Source organism: Nicotiana tomentosiformis, chromosome 12 (assembly GCF_000390325.3).
Source record: "Nicotiana tomentosiformis chromosome 12, ASM39032v3, whole genome shotgun sequence".
In the NCBI taxonomy this organism is placed as follows: Eukaryota; Viridiplantae; Streptophyta; class Magnoliopsida; order Solanales; family Solanaceae; genus Nicotiana; species Nicotiana tomentosiformis.
The window spans coordinates 61948639-61971935 of NC_090823.1; the positions used below are offsets into that span (position 1 = coordinate 61948639).

General features: G+C 39.3%; 1 protein-coding gene across 1 annotated transcript; it reads left to right on the forward strand.

Moving 5' to 3' along the window:
* The first annotated feature begins 676 nt into the window (after positions 1–676).
* On the forward strand, positions 677–23072 carry LOC138902737 (uncharacterized). Its single transcript, XM_070190632.1, has 9 exons — positions 677–829; positions 16961–17014; positions 17371–17423; positions 18688–18818; positions 19512–19758; positions 19852–20090; positions 21074–21224; positions 21293–21569; positions 22689–23072. The coding sequence occupies exons 1-9, from the start codon at positions 677–679 to the stop codon at positions 23070–23072; spliced, it is 1689 nt and encodes a 562-aa protein (XP_070046733.1).
* The last annotated feature ends 225 nt before the right edge of the window (positions 23073–23297 follow it).

Consider the following 23297-nt stretch of genomic DNA (forward strand, 5'->3'; position numbering starts at 1 on the left):
ACATACTTTCGGGTAACTGTGATGGCGTCTTTGCCGCTTCTTTTACACTTAGAATTGTAAGTAATTGTAATGTTTCTCCTTCTATTTGTAGGCTTCGGTGTTTCATCACGAGGCCTTTCTTAGAATCCGGGAGGAGCATGATGCTGAGGTTCGGATCCTTACTGAGAAGAGTGACTCGTACAAGCTCTTTAGTGAAAAACTTCGAGCAGATTTGATAGCAGCTCGGGAAGAGCACGAGGAGATGGTTGAGTAGGTATTCTGAATGTTCCATGATAGTGAAGATGAAAAAGTGATAACCACTAACGATCCGATTCTGCAGGTTTGGCAGAGGATCGAGCAGATTGGACGGTTTAACTCACAGGTAGATAGGCTACTGGCCGAGGCAGAAGAATTTAAAAAGAGTATGGATATCCTTGCCTCGAAAAAGGAAGTTGTTCAAGCTCAATTGGAGTTGTCTGATGCCCAACTTTGATCTGCGAAAGAAAATGCTTTGGGGCTGATCGAGAAGATGAAAGAGCTTCAGCAACGGTTAGATTTGGCCACTTTAGATAAATCAGGTTTGGCTAATGAACTTGAAGTGGCCAGATCTGAGGTGATCAAGGCCAATAAAAGAGCTGATGCCAAAGTGGCTCAGTTCAAGATCGATGTTGAGGTTAACCAAGCCAAAGCCAAGAGCATGGTCGAACATGCAAAATGGCAAGCTCGGAGAGAAGCTCTCGAGGAGGTTAGTGCTCAGAGATTCGACGTTGGGGCCGAGATTGAAGTTGTCTGGGCGGAGGATAACAAAGCTCGAAGGTTGGCCTTTCCTGAGGAGGACTCCGATGACTGGGTGAGTCTTAGGATGAGGAAGATGCCGAGAACACGGCCTCCGATGAAGATCAGGCCATTTAAGGCCTTAGGTAGTTTGTTGTTTTCTTTTGATACCACTTTCGGTCTTTGTATAAAGAACTTCCTTTTGGCTGAGTTGCCTTTGTACAAAATTTGTAAATATAAATTTTTCTTCCTTTTGAAGCAAAATAGCCTTTTAACCTAAATAGATAGTTTGAATTTTAATCACTATTGCCTTCGGGCTTTGTGGGTAGTTCCCTTTGCTTTGTCGGGCTCGAATAGCCTTCAGCCTTAAATAATCGAGTGTTCACTTGAACTCGAAATAATGAGTAACTTACTCGAAGTAATGTAGCCCATAGGCACTGATTGGTCGAGTGGATGATTTGTCCGAACTCGAAGTAATAGTTAGCCTGTAGGCTTAGTAGTCGAGTGAGTGTTTGCTCGACCTCGAAATACTGTAACCTGTAGGCTTAGTAGTTGAGTGAGTGATTGCTCGAACTGGAAATAACATAGCTCGTAGTCTTAGTAGTCGAGTGAGTGATTCGAACTCGAAGTAATATATCCCGTAGGCTTAATGGTCGAGTGAGTGTTTGTTCGGACTCAAAATAAGAGTAGCCCGTAGGCTTAGTAGTGATTCGAACTCGAAGTAATGTAGCCCGTAGGCTTAATGGTTGAGTGAGTAATTTCTTGAACTCAAAATAAGAGTAGCCCGCAGGATTAATAGTCGAGTGAGTGTTTGTTCGGACTCGAAATAAGAGTAGCCCGTAGGCTTAGTAGTGATTCGAACTCGAAGTAATGTAGCCCGTAGGCTTAATGATTGAGTGAGTGATTTCTCAAACTCAAAATAAGAGTAGCCCGTAGGCTTAATAGTCGAGTGAGTATTTGCTCGGACTCGAAATAAGAGTAGCCCGTAGGCTTAATAGTCGAGTGAGTGTTTGCTCAAACTCAAAATAAGAGTAGCCCGTAGGCTTAGTGGTCGAGTGAGTGATTGAACTCGAAATAATGTAGCACGTAGGCTTAATTGTCGAGTGAGTGTTTGTTCGAACTAGAAATAAGAGTAGCCCGTAGGCTTAGTGGTCGAGTGAGTGATTGCTCGAACTCGAAATAATAGTAGCCCATAGGCTTAGTGGTCGAGTGAGTGATTCGAACTCGAAATAATGTAGCCCGTAGGCTTAATAGTCGAGTGAGTGTTTGCTCGAACTCGAAATAAGAGTAGCCTGTAGGCTTAATAGATAGTCCCCGAATGAGAATGGTTGCTCAAACTCAAGTTGATGTAGCCCTTGGGCTTTATAGTTGAGTGAGTGTTGCTCGAACCCATTGATTTACTTTAAGCTTGTTTGCATAATAAATCTTGAAATAGAGGAATTTTTCTTGGATATAAGATATCATTAAATTTTTTTTTTTTTTTGGTAAGTCATTTTACATGTGTTCATGTTTTGTGTCAAGGCTCGGGCCAACTATATGGGCATGGCTCGTTTGACCATTTGGCCATTACAATTATTCCTGTTGAGACCCTGTTGTCATGAAATAACGAAGTACCTTCCTTTGCATCGTTCTTGATAATCATCGTTGATATGTTCAGTGACAATGGTATGCCCCCAGTATTCGAGGTTGATTGTAAGGAGGCCTCAGATACTAAGGTTTCATGTTGAATAATCCATCTTTGTTCCTGATCGAATTCATTAATCCTCGTCTTTGGTTGAACATCTGCAAGGGTTAGTTGCGAAATAAAATTGAACAGGGGGGGGGGGTACCTTAGCAGTATTATCGTTTTAGCTGTTTATCACACCTAGCTTGTAGGATTTCCATTATACGGCCGGTATCTGTCTCTGATCGACCTCTGTTCTCGATTGGCAGCCCTTTTAATAACGGACCCAGAACCCAACTGGTGGTCTTCGACTATTATTTTTGATTGATATCGATTATGCACATCGGCCCAAGTAATATCTGGGTACTCAATCAGGTTATGCTTCAGCCGCCGTGAAGCCGTCGAACTTCGTTCGTTCAAACCTTGAGTGAAAGCCTGAACAGCCCAATCATCTGTGATTGGTGCCAGATCCATTCGTTCCATTTGAAAACGAGATACGAACTCCCTTAGCATCTCGTTATCCTTTTTTCTTACCTTGAACAGGTCCGACTTCCTGGTCTCGACTTTTATGGCCCCGGCGTGTGCTTTTACGAAGGAATCTGCAAGCATAGCAAAAGAATCGATAGAATTAGATGGCAAATTATGATACCATATCATTGCTCCCTTTGACAGGGTTTCACCGAATTTCTTCAATAATACGGATTCGATCTCATCATCCTCTAGATCGTTCCCTTTGATGGCACATGTGTATAAGGTGACATGTTCGTTGGGGTCGGTAGTTCCGTTATATTTAAGAATCTCGGGCATGCAAAACTTCTTTGGGATCAGTTTAGGAGCCGCGCTTGGGGGGAAAGGCTTTTGTATGAATTTTTTGGAATCTAATCCCTTCAATATTGGTGGTGCCCTCGGGATCTGATCAACCCTGGAGTTGTATATTTCCACCTTTTTGTCGTTTGCTTCGATCCTCCTTTCTCTCGATTCTATTTGTTTGGTCAGTTCTTCGAACATCTTAGCAATTTCGGGATTAGTCCCCGACTCCTGCTCATTTGATTTTACTATAGTTGGTTCCGTTGTATGGGCAATTTCTTGGGGTTGACTTGGCTCTGGTCTACTCGATATCTGGGTTTGACTCTACAACTGAGCTATTGCTGCCTGTTAAGCTTGCAACATTTCGAAAATCATACGCAAAATGATGCCGTTTTCCTCGACGATATGGGAATCTCGAGCTGCAGATCGAGTGCCACCATGAATGCTATTTTCAGGTTCAGAATGTAGGTTCGCCTCAATGGCCACATGCGAATTGATGTCTCATCTTGAAGACCAGCTTCGTTGTCGATAGGTAAGGCCATTTGATTGATAATTGGTCGTTGATAATCCGAAATCCAAGATACTAAGCGCAAAATGGTGTGTTTTTGCAGATTCGTATCAAATAACCACTGTTATCCTTAGCCCCATGGTGAGCGCCAAACTGTTTACCCAAAAAACGGATAGAGTTGAATTTGTACGTAGTTCTAAGGATATGTGATATAGCTTAATACAAATCGTAAGGATAAATAGAAATATCAAATATGGATTGCAAAGAATGTAAAATAAACAGGGTTGTAAAGAAGATGATTTTTAGGACTCAGCAAGATGAATCAATTTATGAAGGTTAAAAGAGTAACTCTTGAATATAGGAGAATATGGTGCTTGAATACAATATAAGTGAAGAACCCTGTTACATAGATAATAATCATGCCCTTTATAGTGGAAGGATCCTACTTTAGATATAATTAAAAATATATAGTGGGAGACCTACGATAAATCAGCTTTTTCATAATTCTTACCAGGATTCTCTCCTCTAGTGGGATTGCAACGACTCTTGTCTACGAGCTCGATATTGACTCGAGCTCTCGATATTGACTCGAGTTCGATTCTGATTCGGAGCCTTGTATTGATTCGGGGCCAGTGTTGGTCGGTCTCTGCCTCATAAGCTCGATAACTTCACTTTGCATCATAGTTCAATTTGGATTCGAGCTCGATAATGATATCGAGCTCGACATTGATCGGTTCCTAGGGCTCGAAGCCTAATGCCCTGACTTCGGACCTCAACCTGATATTATGAAGACTCTCTTCGATCCAATGCATTACTATTTCGACCGGTTCGTACGAAGGTTGAGAACGGTTTTGACCGTATACACTAAACATTATCAAGAGAGATGATATGCGATAATACTGTAACGATATAAGTAAAACACCATTGATTCCAAATTCTTGTAAAGCCACCATACCTTATTTATGTATAAATTAGTAACAAAATATATATGCTAATAACTTGAGTGCCTAACTTAAGCAAATTGGCAGGAAGGAATCAGGGAGTACAAATTCATTCTTTTTTACCCAAGAAAGGAGAAGAAATGGTAATTCCAAGATTTAAACATTATAATGGCACCTTATCTTGCTCTGTCGATATATTCTTGTAAACATCATAAAAGGTAAGTCATCTGTTGTTGAATTTGTTCTCTGTTTGACATTTTCAGCTAACTCAAATTTACTTGTTTGGATGCATTTTTAACGTTTTATTGAACAATGCAAAAACTTATGTACTTTTCTTGTTTAGCGAAAATAGCGAGAAACAATTTTAAGATTGAAATCTTAACTCGGACTCTGTTAAAAACATGAAGGAGTGGTTGAAAATCACGGGATTGTTCTTGCACGTTTGGTATCGCCGGAAATTATATCTTGATAAAATCTTTTTTCCGGATTCGATTACTTTAAGTAAAATATATTTCACTAAACGAGTGAGAATATGACTTTTTATCATTTATGAACGTTTTTATTTTCCTTTATAAGTATCACAATTTTTACTCCAAATCATTTGTTTCAATCTAACATCAAAATTTTTTGTTAACCTTTAATACTCTAATCATCACAAAATATATATTACACCTTATATATTTTCCACATTATATTACTCCCATCTTTGACTATGTACCCAAAGAAATTACCTAGCTAGAAGATGTCACAAAGTTTTTGCGCAAATTGTTTTATTATAATCGTTTATGAGGAGGATGTATCATGTATGTCATTGTACACGTTGATAAATAATATACTTTGTCTTAAAACTTACATTGGTTTTCATGATTAATAAACAATTGTGAAAGAATTAGGTCTCTTGGAGAACAGTGATAAGATGCTGAAGCTGATTGTTAATGCAAGTCGGAGTCTTTGAAGGATTTACTTTGTGGGCTACAAGCATTATGCTAGCTAAAAATATTCGTGGTCAACAAGGTTTGATTAATATAGTTACACTTGCAAGGAAAAGATACAAGGAAAAATAAAGAAAGGCATGTGGAGTTGGAAACAAATAAGCAAATCGAATGCTAGAGAAATTGTTTTCGAAATATTCTAGGTTTTGGATTATTGATTGAAGACAGCTTTAGCCAATCCCACTCCTATATAATGCATCAAGTTGTTGTTGCTTGAGTTGGAGACTTGCAATGCCATTTCATACAATCACATCAATTACTCTTGGTCAGAGGCGGATCCAGAATTTAAATCTTATTGGTTCAATTTTAAGATTTTTAATATTGAACCCATTATATTTTTAAAGTTATGGGTTCATATCTACTATTTTTGTAATTTTAATAAATTTTTACATACAAATTTTTACTCCGCGTCGAAAGTTATGGGTTCAGTTGAACCCGTAGCCAGTGAGCTACATCCGCCTCTGCTCTTGGCAAATAGCAATTCACAGCGAGAAGGTGTTCCTAAGGATTCATGCTGAGCGACTGAATAACATGTTCCTGAAGTCAAAGCTGCTTTAGTTCTTTAGTTGTTTAGATTGAGTCATTGCTCGCTAATTGTAACCTATTTTGCTTATTTATAAGTTTAATCATAGGTAAATAATTCATAAAAGTTTATTTAGCTTTCTAAGCTAGAGTATATAAACTTGAAATGGGATTGGAGTAGTTGTAGGGGTTAAGATACTAGAGTTAGGCCTCATTTGTTTGCACTTAATGGAGGTCTGAATCTTAATCATTCAGATATCAGACATTAAGTGCGTTTGTTTTTAAAATCTGAATCATAATTGTTCAGATCTTAATCGTTAAGTGTGTTTATTTTTTTTACTTCACAACCACTTAATGGGTCTGAATAGGTGTGTATCATTAAGATATATAACAGAGACTTAATTTCATTAAGATGCTATCATCCATATTCATTATTAACTGCCGTCACCGCCTACCATTATCAACTAGCAACATGCCACCCATCACTACCATCATCCTCAATCATAGCAGTCATTATTGTCGACTACCACCACCCACCATCTCCACCACTCCCACCATTATCATTCTCAATGACATCAATACTCATCCGCCTCAACTACCACAACTAACCACCCCATCACCATCAACAACCATAGCTGGCACTGCCCACAATTATAAACTACCACCACCCACCACCATCATCCTCAATCACAACTACCACTACCACCACCCGCCATTATTAATTATCACCACCCACCGCCACCATCCTCAATTATAATAGCTACCACTACCAATCACCACTAGCTACTACCCCAAAACTAACACCATCAACTAAATTTACCACCAACCGATGCTTTTAGTCGGTATTCACAAGCACTACTATTAGCCATCACCACCAACAACTATCGTATTTTAAAAAGCTATATATTTTAGTGATGGAATATTAGATTAATTAATATTTTATTTGAATTTTATGTTTATTAATTTTCAAATAAACGTAAATTTTATACATTCAGATGTTAAAAAATCAAACAATCTTAATCATTTAGTATTCAGATCTTAATACACATCTTAACATTCATATGTATATTCATATTCTGATGTCTTAATCCTAATACACATTTTGATATTCAGACGTATATTCAGATTCAGGCATCTTAATCTAAAAAAAATAAATGAGGCCTTAGTCCCTTTTGGTTATGAATTGTAATCTAAACTAGTTCCTCAAAGTTAGTAAAATTTTGAGGTAAATCTATGATGGTAGGTCGTGATTTTTACTCCATTGAGTAAGGAGATTTTCTATGTAAAATGTCTTGTTTACTTTGATTTCCACACTTTACTTTCAGTTTTGTGTCAAAATAGTTAAGCAAAAGAAGCTCTTTGACACCTAAAAATCAAGTAAGATACCAATTCACCCTTCCTCTTGTGTCTATGTGTATCCTAAAATAACAATGGTATCTAATCATGTTCTTTCAAAGTAAGGCTAACATCTTGAAAGGGTCCGAGATGGATGCACCTCCAGGCATTCAAGAAGGATAATCAACCACAAAACCACCAATATTCAACGAAAAGTATTATGGATGGTAAAAAGAAAGGATGCGAGATTTTTTGGAAGGCAAAGATTTAGAACTCCAAGTTATTATTCAAAAAAGTTCTACGGTTCCCATGGCAAAAGACGATAAGGGTATAATAACCGGCCCTGAACCCGTGAGCAGTATAATGATGAACATGTCAAGGATGTTCAGAAGAATGTCAAGGCAAAAAATATAACAACCCGACTAGTCGTTTTGAGAATTTGCATCCAGTTCGATGGCTTGAGTTCATGGGTAGCTTCATATAATATATTATGACTTGCGTGTATGGCCGGTTTTGGTTTTCCAATGGTTCGAAGTAGGTTTGGAAGAACGATTCTTAACTAGAAAGCTTTAAGTTGGAAGAGTTGACTAAGTCTGACTTTTGTGTATTTGACCTCAGATCGGAGTTTTGATAGTTCTGGTAAGTTCGGATGGTGATTTCGGACTTGGGTGTATGCCCGGATTTGTATTTGGATGTTAATAGAAGATTTCGACATTATTTGGCGAAAGTTGGCAATTTGAAGGTTTGTAGAGTTCATAGGTTTGACCGGGAGTTGACTTTGATATTATTGGGTTCAGATTATTGTTTTGGAAGTTGGAATATGTTCGTTTAGTCATTTAGGACTTATATGCAAAATTTGGGTTCATTTCGGATTGATTAGGCTTGAATCGGACGCTTGATTCGAAATTTGAAGTATATGAACTTAAAAGATTGATCTTGATCGATGATTTATGATTTTGACATTATTATGTGTAATTTAAGGCCTCTAGTAGGTCTCCGTTATCTTTTGAAACTTGTTGGTATATTCGAACAGGGTCCCGAGGGGCTTGGGTAATTTTTGGGGTAGTTTTAAACCATTTCGGAAGATGATTGCGTTACTACTTTCTGCTATTTTCTGATGCCCCATTTGTTCTTCGCAATCGCGAAGATGAAGTCCTTTATAAAGTACTTCAAAAGTACTCTGTTTTCTGATGCCCCATTTGTTCTTTAGATACCAACTCGGTTTTGATTACATTCCAAGATTCTATATTCGATTTTAGTATGTGAATGACGGTCCTAAAAGAGAAATTGGGGGTTTTTGTCTAAACTTTTCTAAAGTTAAATATTAGATTTTGAACATCGATTCGGAGTCGGATTTGAGTGAAATCAGTATGGTTGGACTTGTATTCAAATGGGTTGTCAGATTTTTTGAGTTTTTTTGGGCTTTAAGGTAGAGGCTCGGGTTGACGTTTTGGTTGACTTTGAGTAAGAGACTAAAGATTCGACCGTTATCATTTGTGTCTGTTTTCTTTGGCATTATTTTATGTTTTTGAGTTGCTTTTGACTAGTTTTGAGTCGTTCGGAAGTTGATTCGTGCGGGGTGGCATTTTTAGAGTATCGGTTGGCTTGCGCGTTATTTGATTTGACTTTCTTGAGGTAAGTGGCATATATAAACTTGGAATTGAGGGTAAATATCCTTGAGAACTATGCTAATTGAGATGGGTTGGGAGTGACACACGTGCTAAGTGATGGGCGCGCGTGTGTGTACCGAGGTATTCATGTTCCAGGTAGTTCTTAGGCTATTATATGCCTTGTTTTGCTATCATGCTCATTTGATATCAAATTTTCTCCATCTATGAGACTACATGGAATATTATTCATGCTAGAAATTATGCCTAGACTACCTGCTCAATTGTTTGGTATTTTTGGTATTTTTATCTATTTGCCTTAGCTATAGTCATACTATACAGTCTTGGTAGTTACATCTGCATGTTATATATTTGTCTCTGTGCACTTTTAATATGTTGTCTCATATGTTATTGGTGTCCTTGTACGTGACACGGGTCTGAACTATATATGAGACATATTGTGATATTCCGTGTTAAAGAGTTGGATTGTGTTTCGGCGAGAGGTTTGCATATTGCGACTTGAGAAAATTGATGACTGATGTGGGCCATAGAGCCGTATTGATATGGATACGTGGATCGGGTTGTATGCCACCATGGTTTTATCGATATTGAGGTGACATGTATGCCAGGCCCCATATTGGGCTAAGCTGTATTGATTTGAGGCTACGTGTGGGACCAGTCTCCACTAGTTGGAGTATGTGATTATGATTAGCGCTTGGGTAGGATCCACCCTTCTGCTGTCTGTTGCACCCTATTTTGTACTGGTCAAGACATGATTCAATTTGTGGTTTCTCTGCTGTCGATAAAAGAGAGTCGCCACCTAATATTTAAAGGTATACTAGGGTACCTATTTAATTACTAAGTCATATTTTTATTAGTCTACTAATAGGCGAGATTATGGGTAAGGGTTCTTGTTCTTCTAAGGGGAAGATGATAGGCACCCCTTAAAATCTACCCGAGGTAGCTCCATAGGATTTAGACTAAGTTTGTGATTATTTACTTATAAAAGGCTTTGACTAGTGATAAGGAATGAATCAATAAATTAAGAGCTAGGGAGGGAACCCCACTTGAGCTCGATGCTCCCTATCGATCCCCCGACACTTCAAAGTTCCCAAGGGACTCAAGGCCCAGGGCAATGCTTGTGCCGGGAAGGGCAGTCCAATCTAGAGTCAAACTCCGCTCCCAAATGCCCTTAATCACTAGCTACATGTTCTTTTTACGGGTTTAAATACTAATGAGGTCCTTCCAACGCAAACTAAGTAATAACGTATCACTTACCACAAAATATATATACTTTCCTCTTAATGAAAATAACACAAGAGAGTACAAATTACTATTAATACTAAATAGGGAACCACATATTAAGAACACCTAAAGGGAGAGTGGCTGAGTGCAGAATACACATTGATAAAAAGAGGCTTCATAATCACACCATTGTAGGAATGAGTCATTAAAGCATAACATATTCAAACATGTATTGATAACATTACTTGGAGCCTCAAGGACATTAAGGTAGATTCAAACCAACAGTTATGGTCAGCTAGTGCCATAGAAATGTTATCAAAGTTATGGGATTAAACTCTTATCATGATTACATTTTCACAGGTTCAAGTATGGGACTCCTGAAGTCACAACAGGGTCACGCTTCTAGCAGTATTAGCAAGTCAGTGTGTTTATATAATATCAACAAAGGAGCTTCATAAGGTTTGAGAGTCAAGTTTAACTTCAGGTTAACTGTAAATAGGAGGACTAAGCATCACTCAAATCAGAACATGGTGTTACATAGTTAAGAAATATTCAGTCAACTGTTCATAGGCAAGGTAAGTGAGATAGTGATCTCATACACATTACAGAACCAAATTGATCATGCAAATGAAGAAAGGAAATGGGAACATTGTATCACACAAGTTCAATTCAAATATAGGTCTAACTTAACAAGTAAGTATGGAGTGACCATGCTTCAATTCTTAAAACTATAAATTGACTATAATAGTATGTCTAAATACTACTTTCATGGAGGATAACTCTAATGCTAGATGCATGTAGACTTTACAGAAATTCAACAGGGGCTCAAAGAGATTAAAGACATTTATGAATTGCACATATGTGTGAAGATCTCCACTGACTATGGAACAAACACGCTTAGTTGTGCAGCAATTACTAGTTGACTTTATCCAAACAAATCATGACTTACTTTGAGAAGAGGAAAATAGTTTAACCTTACAGAATATACATGCAGCAAATATTCATAAGAAGAAAATAACTTGATGCAAATGAGCTTGTTTCCTATGCATACAACAGTTGAGCATGATCATGAGAAAGTTATAGTGATAGCCCAGCAATTACCCCTAGAGTCAGTGGATACAGATTCAGATAAGAGAAGCATCTAAACACTTGAAATCTTTCAACTTAGTTTGGTGATATGGGCATATTGGATTTTCAGGAGTATATCAGTTAAGGTTACCAAATAATGAAATCAACCATAAGGCAAATAAGGTGCAGGAAAACAAGATGAAATCTTAGCAGAATCATCAGTGAAGGAAAAAACATGAACTTTAGATAAGCATGATTGGTTCAACAATAACGATAGCTGAAACAAAGTAAAAGACTATGGTGATAACTCAGTAAAATAATTGGATAAACACAAGCAGAGACACTTCATGTTTAGGCTCAAGGTTAAGAGGCAAGAAGATATAAGTCTTGAATAAGTTGAGGTTTCATCTTAGCAATAACTATCAGGTAGTAAACCTAGCTTCCAAAATTCAAAAAATTACTGAAGTGCAATAAATATAGGTGAGTTTATTGTAAGTCACGGAGAACTATGAAGTTTGTATTGAACATAAACATGTAAGAATTCAGGCATAGAGACAGTAGGAAAACTTAGAACAAAGATCAATAGTTGTCATTTACCTAATTGATAATAGAACAAGTTGATCATAAAAGGTTATCAGACTAACAAAAACATAAATATCAAACATGTCAAACACATGCAGCATAACTAAAATCTACAAAAACTTAACATATCTAAATTATTCAGAGAGATTAACATAAGAAAAGAGGGAGAAAGGTGCTGACATTCTTAAGGGTAGCATACCAAACGAATTCCTTTGTTGTTCAAAGATCCCAGAAAATTTCATGCTTGAACCAGCAAAGAACTCGACAAAAGGGAGGAAGACAGTAAGAAAAGCTAAGACCAGAAACCCTAATGTGCTTAGTGTTTTTGTGCTTAGTATGTTCAGTGTTAGGTTCTCTTGGTTGGTATATGTTAGGTGAGAGCATTGAAGATTGCTATTTATAGTGCCATTTAAGGCCTTGGAGTTTCAGTATTCAAACCAGGATAGTAGAGAGTGACGATAAGTTGATGATGTGAGCATAGTCGAGTAAAATCAGAGAGAACAAAGGAAAATCAGTGTTTGTGGACCGTTGATCTAAGAAATGGACGGCCCAGATTGTGAGTGTGGGAGACAAGTGACGTGGCATGTTGTGATTGGTTGAGAGGTAATGGCAAGGATTGCCAACAGAGATTGGGAGGATTGTTTGAGTTTGGTATTTTCGGACATGGGCTTGCATTTGGGCCAAAATTAATTTAAAAGATGGCCAAATTATATTTGATTCAAGAATTGCAATTGTAGCCTTTTAGTCTTTAACCCTTTTAAAATCAATTTAAATAAGCTTAACAATTTCAATACATGTGTGGTGAAATTATAATTACTATATGTTACTAATTATTTTAATTAATTATCTATAAATGACACATATTTTGAATTATAGCACTAATTTCAAAATATTAACATAGTAACCTAATTCATTTGAAATTAAAGAGTAATTTTGTCAAATTATAAAACCTATGTAATGCATATACAGAAGTTATTTTTATAATCGTAAATACATTTGTAATTACACAATATTAGTATTATGTGATTAATTTTGAAACTAATACTTAATTAATTTATAAAAATAGATATTCATTAATAAAAAATACTTTTAAAGTATATATTGTAAATTGTTAAGCGTGAATAAATTAATTTTAAAAGGGAGGGTCAAAATTGGCCGTCAACAGCCGCCCCGATTTAACCGGAGACTATGAAAGAGTTTTCGAGCAAAGAAATTGAACCAAAGCTAATTTTGTCCCGACTTTTAGGCAGGTATTGCAGGAAATGAGGATGGTGAATTGCAGGATGGAATAGAGGAAGAATTTGGAAAGATTTAGGAATATTGGGGCCAAATTCTGACTTTGAGTTGCTTACATACCTCGGGCTTAACGAGGATCAGACCTCATGTAGTTCTGGAGTAGGGACTTTGGGGAAGCGGCATTCGCAGGAATTTCCCCAGTATCGTATTGGGACGATGCGACGAGACGGAAGATTGGTCACTCATGATGGCTTGAATTTTGCGGCCTGATTTGAATGATTCAAAATTTTGAGCTCACTGGTCATCTTGAGCTGAGATCTTGGGCCCTCTACTGGGTTGGCTGTCCCCATGGCGTTGTAGTTCGGTCTGCCGCTAAAAATTAGTTCCACGTTGCGGTGTTTATTCCTTCAAAACAAAATGAAATACAGACATTCCAATATATTGTAATGCAGAATATACTAAGATTGCCACGCCCCGTTTTCTCGCGAACGCGGGTTTCGACATGTGAGTACTCTTTTAAATGGGATTAAAAGAGGAGAGTCGCCACCTAATGATTTTGAGGTGCGTTAGGACACCTATTTGCGAATAACTTTTTTTAACTAGTGAACGTCACCAGAGATCGGGTAAGGGCTTAATTACCTCAAAGAGAAGGTGTTAGGCACTCTTCGAGGCCCACAATTATGGGTCCCGGCCGAACTTTAGACTATGCGTATAATGTAATTAAGCTAGGTGACCAAATAAATCGAAGGGAAATTCAGAAATTATAGAGTATTATTAAAACATGTGAGAATAGGTACAAGTCCTAATAACTATAAAGGTACGAACTGTATTGATCTATGTTAAATGACTAAGTGTGAATAACACGGACATAAAAGGAGGGGGGTCCTAAGTATTTTAGCCTAAATGATCATCCCGTGCAACATAAATAATACTTCGCAACTCTCTTAAGGTAGAGGTTACTCGTATTATTCATCGGGCACAGACTATCATCTACTGCTACCCGATTACTATGTTGAATTTGTTTACTTAGAGGCGTTCTAATTCAATTCTAAGTCGTACCTTATGCGTGCACTACCCGTTCCATGCCTATGGTCCAGGAGACTTTGGACCTACTATCAGGTGGTTCTAGACTTTACATAGGTTGCTCAAAATAATAAAACTAGGCGACAGTTAAAACAGATATGACGGCATACAATAGCAATAAAAGGCTCAAGTTAATCTCCACACATAAGCATAAAAGCATGCAAACAAATTTCTGGTTAGGAAGTCGACAAAATTAAGACGTACTAGAATCATTAAGTCCTACAGGCATGATTTTATATAATTTGAACCACTCAACAATTAGTGGGAATTCCTATAGGCAGGATTTCTAGGTGACCAGTTTTGATGAAGAAGCTATTTAATACATAGTTCTTATTAAAGAATCATATAGTCATGCTTTCTATGTGTAGTAGCATCCTATAGACATGATCTCTAAATGATTCGCATCTGGGCAGTGAAGTAGTTGAGAATGCAGAATTATTCAATTGCCTCTATAGGCATGTGTTCTAGACGGGCTGTATGACAAAAGGAGGATAGTAGCGATGACAACTTAGGTAATTTATATTGGAATTATATGGACATGGTGTCTAAATGAGTCACATATTTGAAAGAAATACCAAAGCATACAATTTCAGTTATTTGTATTGATCTCCCGACTCTCCCTTTTCTCTAATTTCCCCATCATTCAGTTTTACAAGTTATTACAGACCATATTGAACAAGCATAGACCCAATTACAAATATAGAATAGCCCAGTAACACATCCGGGCCTTCCAATATGCTTAGAACATTGCACGGACAGCAGGCCCAAACTCTAGATGCGAACATTGCATTGCAAACCTCCTGTACCGAAGCAGGCCCACCATACCAGGCCTAAATAAATAACATACTTATCCAAAGGGATGCCGAATTCAGCCTTACATGTGACAAAATACTCATGGGATTGATTAGCAACTTTCCCACTTAACTCGTAAGGCTATAACTAATCAGCAATTCTAGCCAAAACACATGGACAAGAATACACGAAATACAGACAAGTTCACAAGGAAGACTCATGCTTGCATTTTCGGAAACAAAGCTAAAGTAATAGAATTGACCATCATAGGATAGTGAACTATTTCAAAAGAGTCTCAAAAGTAAACTGATTTAGAATTATCCTAAAAGAACCTTAGACACGAGATTTAAACATGAAAATCTAACAGTCATAGACAAGAACAAGTAGAGCATAACCTTCACATAAAAATTTTAACATGAAAGCTTAGTGAAAACAATATAATAGAACAGATTCATGATCGAGCAATAACTTAGTTGAGAATGAGAAAACTTTAACATGCTGAGTATCAATTACAATACCAGAAAAAACTTATAGTAAGCAAAACATGTCAACTCCACATCAATTGAACAAGCAAGCATCAAACCTTATGCTAGTTGGTCACATATAGGAGAAAATATTGCTTATGATATTTACTCTAAAGTTCTTGATTGATACTGAGGAACACAATATCGGGAAAGTCAGGAACACAATAGAGTTACAAATTTCATGGGAAAAGATCATAGCTGGCAGTAGAATTCCATAAAGACAACAGGTTAGGCATGAACATCTCAACATGAATTAGAACACATTCTGGGTATGAATTGGTTATTCATTGTAAGGCCCCATAAATATTTTTTTCCTAATAACCCGAGTTTCGTGATGCCAAAGTAGGCGTACAGGTTAATAATAGTAGAAATTCTTCGTGGCGAGCTTGCTCACCCCGGTTCGGACTTTTTGGATTGATTAGTGCGCTGGGAGTTGAAGGAAAATGTTGGGCAGAAGTATGCATTTCTGCGGCCATTCTGCAGACCGCAGACTGGTCACAGAGTTGGGAAAATTTCAGGGGCATTTTGATACCCAATTTCGCGGCCATTATACGACCGCATAACCGTTTTGCGGGTCGCATTCTTGTCGTATATCCCGCCTTGGGATATTTTGGAGGGAAGTTCTACGGTGAACTATGCGATCGCAAAACCATTCTACGGTGTATTATGCGATCGCAGAATAGGTCTGCGGGCCGCATAGTGACCGCAAACCAGATCAGTTCTTTTTCAGTTCTGCCCTCCCCATTTTCGCGGTCATTATGCCGATCGCATAACCATTATGCGGTCGCATATGTGACCGCAAAACCCCTTCCGGAGCTGCATTTTTAGGATTTTTAAACCCGATCCTATTCCGTTAAAACACACTGCATGGACTATTTTGAGCATATTTTCTGATATTTTTAGAGTGAGAGGGAGGGTCCTAGAGGGAGAAGTGATTTTCATCTAATTGTTCTTCAATTCTCACTTAAATATTGATGATTATCAAGAGAGGCACCTAGGTCTTCTTCCTAAGAGGTAAGATTCTATCACCCAAACTCTTAACTTTAAAATATAACTAAAATAGGCCATTAGTAAGTTAATTCATGGGGATGGGAGTGCTTACCTTGCATGCATGTATCCTTGTAGTTTGTGGGAAGATTATGAGCTAATAATGGTAGAGAGTGGGTTGGTAAATGATGGAATCTTCCACAAAAGAGCCTTAAAACATTGATGCACACCTAGTGTTTGGTAGTATGATCAAATGAGCTAAAACCATGTTCATCTTCCTAATTGTGGTTCAATTTTGTTATATTGCTAAAATAGATTGAAGTTGCTAATAGTACGGAACATCTTAGAGTTTTAAGAGGCTCAATAGAGGTATGTTGGGTAAACCCCCTTCTTCTTAGAATCGAATCCCACAGTGTTCATGTAATTGGAGTAAGTCCTTGATCATTATTGAATTGGCTTTTCCTTATTTGGTTGTGTTGAAGGATGTTTGTTCAATATTTATGCTAAATGCTTCATCATGTTATTTTGCCATTTAAGAATATGTTCAAAATGCGGAATATGTATTAGGAATGTTAAGACTTCATGTCAAGATTGAAATCAAGGTTGTTTTGCCAAATTGTATGAAAGGCGCCTATGTACCTGAGATTTCCCAAATTGTGCCTATGTGAATTAATGTGTTGAATGGGAAGCCCTATTGATGATGATAATGATAATGATATTTGAAGGTGGAAAAGGGAACTTTAACTATGAAATACGGCCAAGTGCCAAGAATGACTTTGTAATCGTAATCACTAGTGCTAATGAATTGAAAGTATATGAAAGAAGATCCATGTGAGATGAGTGACTGAAGACGGTAATGTCTCAAATGAGATGGCCTAGCCGATCGGGCCGAGATCAGACCCCGTGTAAGAACACGGTGGTATTGTGAATGAAATTGTGGTAATGTCTCAAATGAGATGGCCTAGCCGATAGGGCCGTGATCGGATGCCATGCCGCACATATGGTGGTACTGTGCCGGAAATTATAATAAAATTGTGGTAATATCTCAAATGAGATGGCCTAGCCGATCGGGCCGAGATCGGACTCCGTGTAAGAATACGGGGGTATTGTGAATTGTGGAATATTGGTGTTAAAAATTACCCAACCTAATAATATGGAAATTGTCTTGAAAACGCACATGATCCTTAACTTTTTGTTTTACTATTATTAGAAGCCCTTATTGAATTCTTGACTGTTCCTCTTGTACTATTATTCATTCTATTGAGTTGGTGCTTAGTTTTACATACTAGTGCGATTCGACGGTCTAACATCCCTTTTGCCGGGGGCACTGCATCTTTAAATGGATGCAGGTAGTTACATAGCAGACAGTGTTGATCACAGATAGTCCTGCATCCTCTTCTCAGCGGACTCGGTGAGCGCCATTTCATTCCGGGGTTATGTATTGTACCTTTTGTTTATATTATGGTCACTTTTGAGGTATAGCCGGGGCCTTTTTGCCGACACTATCTTTACTCTCTTTTGTATCTTTATAGGCTCCGTAGACACTATGTGGGTTGTATATGGGTGTTGGAAATGTTAAACAAGTTATGTTGTGTTTGATCACTTGTTCCACTTGAACTATAAGAAATGTGTATTTTGAGACTTAAAGGCACAATGGCTAATGGAATGATTTAGGATTGTATGAAGGATATTCCTGCTGTATAATTAATGAAATCATGTCTTTTATTGATCATGTGTTAATTGGGTAGAAAGAATCTAACAGTCTTGCTCGGCCGAGTTCACTCGATTGAGCGCCAGTCGCGCTTCCTGAGAATGGGGCATGACAAACTTGGTATCAGAGCCTAAGGTTTTAAAGTGTCCTGGGATGTCTCGGAGCCGTGTGTAGTAGAGTCCTTCTTATCGATGTCTTGTTGACCACATCGATAAGCTGGAGGCTATTCGGATATTTAGGAACAATTCCCTTCTTTGATATTCTGGATCGTGCGATGAAACTAAATGTGCAACTGTTCCCCCTCTAACTTGTGCATTTCTTTAACTTTCAGTATATGGAACTTAAGAAGAGAGCAAGAACTGGCCAAGGAGCCAATGCCGCCTGAGGATAATCGCCTGACTGCTACACTACCTGATTCCACTACACCGGCCCAGGCCACACTAGTTCCTACACCTACTGAGGGTGCGACAGTTCCTCCACCTGATATTCCGATTCCACCTCCAGCCCCAGCTTCCAGTTCTGGTATTTCTGATGAGGATCTTAGGGGAGCTATTCAGATGCTGATTCAGATAGTGGCTTCTCAGGCCCAAAGGTCGAATGTTGCACCTACACCCTCTAGCTAGCAAGGGGATTCTAGTGGTTCCATGGTGAACAGGTTTCTGCAGTTGGATCCTCTGGTGTTCACGGGTGCTAATCCCGAGGAGGACCCACAGGAATTAATTGATGAGATGCATAATACTCTCTGGGTTATGCGCGCTACTAAGATGGAGGGAGTGGAATTGGCTGCCTACCGCCTGAAAGGGGTGGCCTATTCTTAGTTTGAGCTGTGGGAGGACTCTCGGGAGGAGGGGAGCCCTCCAGCGAGATGGAGTGAGTTTGATGGTGCCTTTATAGACCATTTCTTGCCTGCCGAGACTAGGGCATCCCGTGCCGTAGAGTTTGAGAATCTTAAGCAAGGGAGTAGGATTGTCTGGGAGTTTCACATGGGGTTCGCGCTCTTGTCAAAATATGCCATTCTCATGTTGCCTACTATGGAGGCTAAAGTGCGCCGGTTTTTGTAGGGCCTTAGCCCCTTGGTCATCAATGAGGCCGCTATAGGTGCCTTGAATTCAGACATGAACTATGGGAGAATGGTATCATTTACTTAAGCTACAGAGGACTGCAAGTTGAAGAACAGGAGGGAGCGAGAGGGTACCAGCAAGGCTCGGTCTGCTGTCAACTTTGGGGAGTCATTTGGTGTGGGTAGATCAGCTTTTAGGGGAGGGTCATCAAGGCCAACCCAGTCTCATGCTCAGTCTTCAGCCAGTGCACCGCCAGTGGGGCACAATCAGCAGCAAGGGAGTCGCTTCAGGCCTAATCAGGGCAGCAGGGCACCCCACCATCAGGGCCGATCAGGAGGGAGGTTCCCGCAGCAGTAGAGGCCCCCATACCCCAGGTGTGAGAAGATGCACTCGGAGATTTGCTACATGGACTTACCTATATGTTATGGGTACAGATTGAGGGGTCATATTCAAAGGGAGTGTCGTTCATCCCGCCAGGGTGCGGACAGGGGCACATCACATCCATCCAGTTTAGCAGCTGTTACATCTTCAGCACCCCCTCCAGCTCGAGGCCCTCCGCCACCAGCAGGGAGTGGTGCAGCGAGGGGTGGTGCATGGAGTTCAGGAGGAAGCAGTCATTTCTATGCTATGAGTGGTCGCCAGAGTGCAAAGGCTTCTCCAGATGTCGTCACAGGTATATTGACTGCCCAAACTCATGCTGTATATGCTCTTATTGATCCCGGTTGCACCTTGTCCTATGTTACCCCTTATGTTGCTATGGAATTTGGGATAGAACCGGAATAACTTCCTGAGCCATTCTCTGTATCTACTCTGGTTGGCGAGTCTATTATGGCCGTACGAGTTTATAGCGGTTGTGTTGTCATGGTGCGTGGTCGGGACACCATGGCCAATCTCATTGAATTGGGGATGGTTGATTTTGATGTAATTATGGGAATGGATTGGCTTTATTCATGTTTTGATAAGCTCGACTGCCGAACTAGAACTATGAGGTTTGAATTTCCTAATGAGCCGGTTATTGAGTGGAAGAGGGATATGTGATGCCAAAAGTTATGTTTATTTCTTAACTTAAGGCCACAAAGATGATCAACAAAGGGTGTATTTACCATTTGGTCCGAGTTACGGACACCACTGCTGAGGCACCTACACTCGAGTCAGTGCAAGTTGTGAATGAATTTCCAGAGGTCTTTCCTGATGAGCTCCTTGGGGTTCCACCAGACAGGGAGATTGATTTTGGGATTGATGTGATTCCAGGCACGCAGCCTATATCTATTGCGCCCTACAGAATGGCACCAGCAGAATTGAAGTAACTAAAGAAACAGTTGAAGGATTTGTTAGAAAAGGGTTTCATCCGACCGAGTATGTTGCCATGGGGCGCACCAGTTCTCTTTGTGAGGAAGAAAGACGGATCACTGAGGATGTGTATTGACTACCGGCAGCTCAACAAAGTCACAATCAAAAACAATTACCTACTACCAAGAATAGATGATTTGTTTGATCAGTTACAGGGTGCTAGATACTTCTCCAAAATTGATTTACGATCCGGGTATCACCAATTGAAGATCAGGGAGCAGGATATTTTGAAAATAACTTTTAGAACCCGGTGTGGGCATTTTGAATTTCTGGTAATTTCTTTTGGGCTAACAAATACCCCTGCAGCTTTCATTGATCTTATGAATAAAGTTTTCAAGCCTTTCCTCCACTCCTTTGTGATAATGTTTATTGACGATATTCTTGTGTATTCACGAGGTCGGGAGGACCATGCCGATAATCTCAAGGCAAAGTTGCAGACTCTTCATCGGCACCAATTGTATGGGAAGTTTTCAAAGTGTGAATTTTGGCTAGAATCTGTCACATTCTTTGGTCTATTGTCTATAGAGAAGGAATCAAGGTTGATCCTCAAAATATTTTAGCAATGAAGAATTGGCCTCGACCTATAACGCCCATCGAGATTCGTAGTTTCTGGGGCTTAGCAGGGTATTACAGGAAGTTTGTGGAGGGGTTCTCTACTCTTGCTTCTCTGTTGAATAAATTGATTCAGAAAGCTGTTAAGTTCCAATGGTCCGATGCTTGTGAAAGGAGCTTCCAGGAGTTGAAATCGAGATTGACTACAACGCCGGTGTTGACCTTACTAGAGGGTATAGATGAATTTGTGGTATATTGTGATGCTTCAAGAATTGGGCTTGGGTGTGTGTTAATGCAACACGGCAAAGGTATAACCTATGCTTCTAGGCAACTCAAAAATCATGAAAAGAATTATCCAACACATAACTTACAACTGGCGGCGGTGGTTTTTGCATTAAAAACTTGGCGTCACTATTTGTATGGGGTCCATGTGGAGGTATTCACGGACCACAAGGGTATTCAATATATTTTAAAACAAAAGGAGCTGAATCTGAGGCAAAGAAGATGGCTTGAGTTGCTAAAGGATTACGACATCAATATTCTAAATCACCCGGGGAAAGCTAATGTCGTGGAAGATGCTCTTAGCCGAAAATCTATGGGTAGTTTAGCATGCTTGGAGGTAAATTAAAGACCATTGGCCAAGGATGTCCATCTATTGGCTAGTTTGGGAGTTCGTCTTACGGACTCTAATGAAGGAGGGGTAGTTGTGCAAAAATAGGGCCGAATCATCGCTTGTTGTTGAAGTCAAAGAGAAGCAATACAACGATCCATATTTGGTGCAATTGAAGGAGGGGATTCAAATACATAAGACTATGGTTTTTACTCTTGGCATGGATAATGGTACACTAAGGTACCAAGGGCGACTATGTGTTCCGAATGAAGATGGTCCCTAGGAACGAATCATGACCGAGGCTCACGCTTCTAAGTATTCTGTGCATCCAGGTTATACGAAGATGTATCACAACCTCAAGGAAGTCTATTGGTGGAATGACATGAAAAGGAATGTGGCGGAATTTGTGGCAAGGTGTCCGAACTGTCAACAAGTGACGGCCGAACATCAACGACCTGGTGGGTTGGCACAGAACATAAAAGTTCTTATGTAGAAATAGGAAATGATTAATCTGGACTTTGTGGTAGGATTACCTCACACTCCGAGCAAGTTGGCTCAATTTGGGTGATTGTGGACCGACTCACGAAATCAACACACTTCTTGCCAGTTAAATCTACCGACACAGCGGAATAGTATGCTCAGTTGTACATCAAGGAAATAGTCAGGCTACATGGCACTCCAGTTTCTATCATGTTTGATCGAGGGGCACAGTTCATGGCCAATTTTTGGAAGATATTTCAGCAAGGTTTGTGTACTCAGGTGAATCTTAGTACAACTTTCCATCCCCAGACCGACGGGCAACCAGAGCGAACTATTCAGACTCTTGAGAACATGTTGCGTGCTTGTGTTCTTGATTTCAAGAGTAGCTGGGATGATCATTTGCCAGTCATAGAGTTTTCTTATAACAACAACTTTTATGCAAGTATTCAGATGGTACCATTGGAGGCATTTTATGGTAGGAGATGTAGATCTCCCATTGGGTGGTTCGAGATTGGGGAAGCAGACTTGATAGGGCCAGATCTTGTGCATCAAGCTATTGAAAAAGTTAAAATCATAAAGGAGCGGTTGAAAACTGCTCAGAGTCATCAAAAATTCTATTCGGATATTCGTCGCAGAGACTTAGAGTTCAAAGAAGATGACTGAGTATTCTTGAAGGTTTCCCCCATGAAGGGTATTATGCAGTTTGGGAAAAAATGGGAAATTGAGTCCAAGGTATGACGAGCCATAAAACATCATCCAGAGGATCGGTCTGGTGGTGTACAAACTTGAGCTACCACCCGAGATGTCATTAGTGCACCCGGTATTCCATGTTTCTATGTTGAAAAAGGTAGTTGGAGATCCGTCAGCTATTGTGCCAGTTGTGACCAT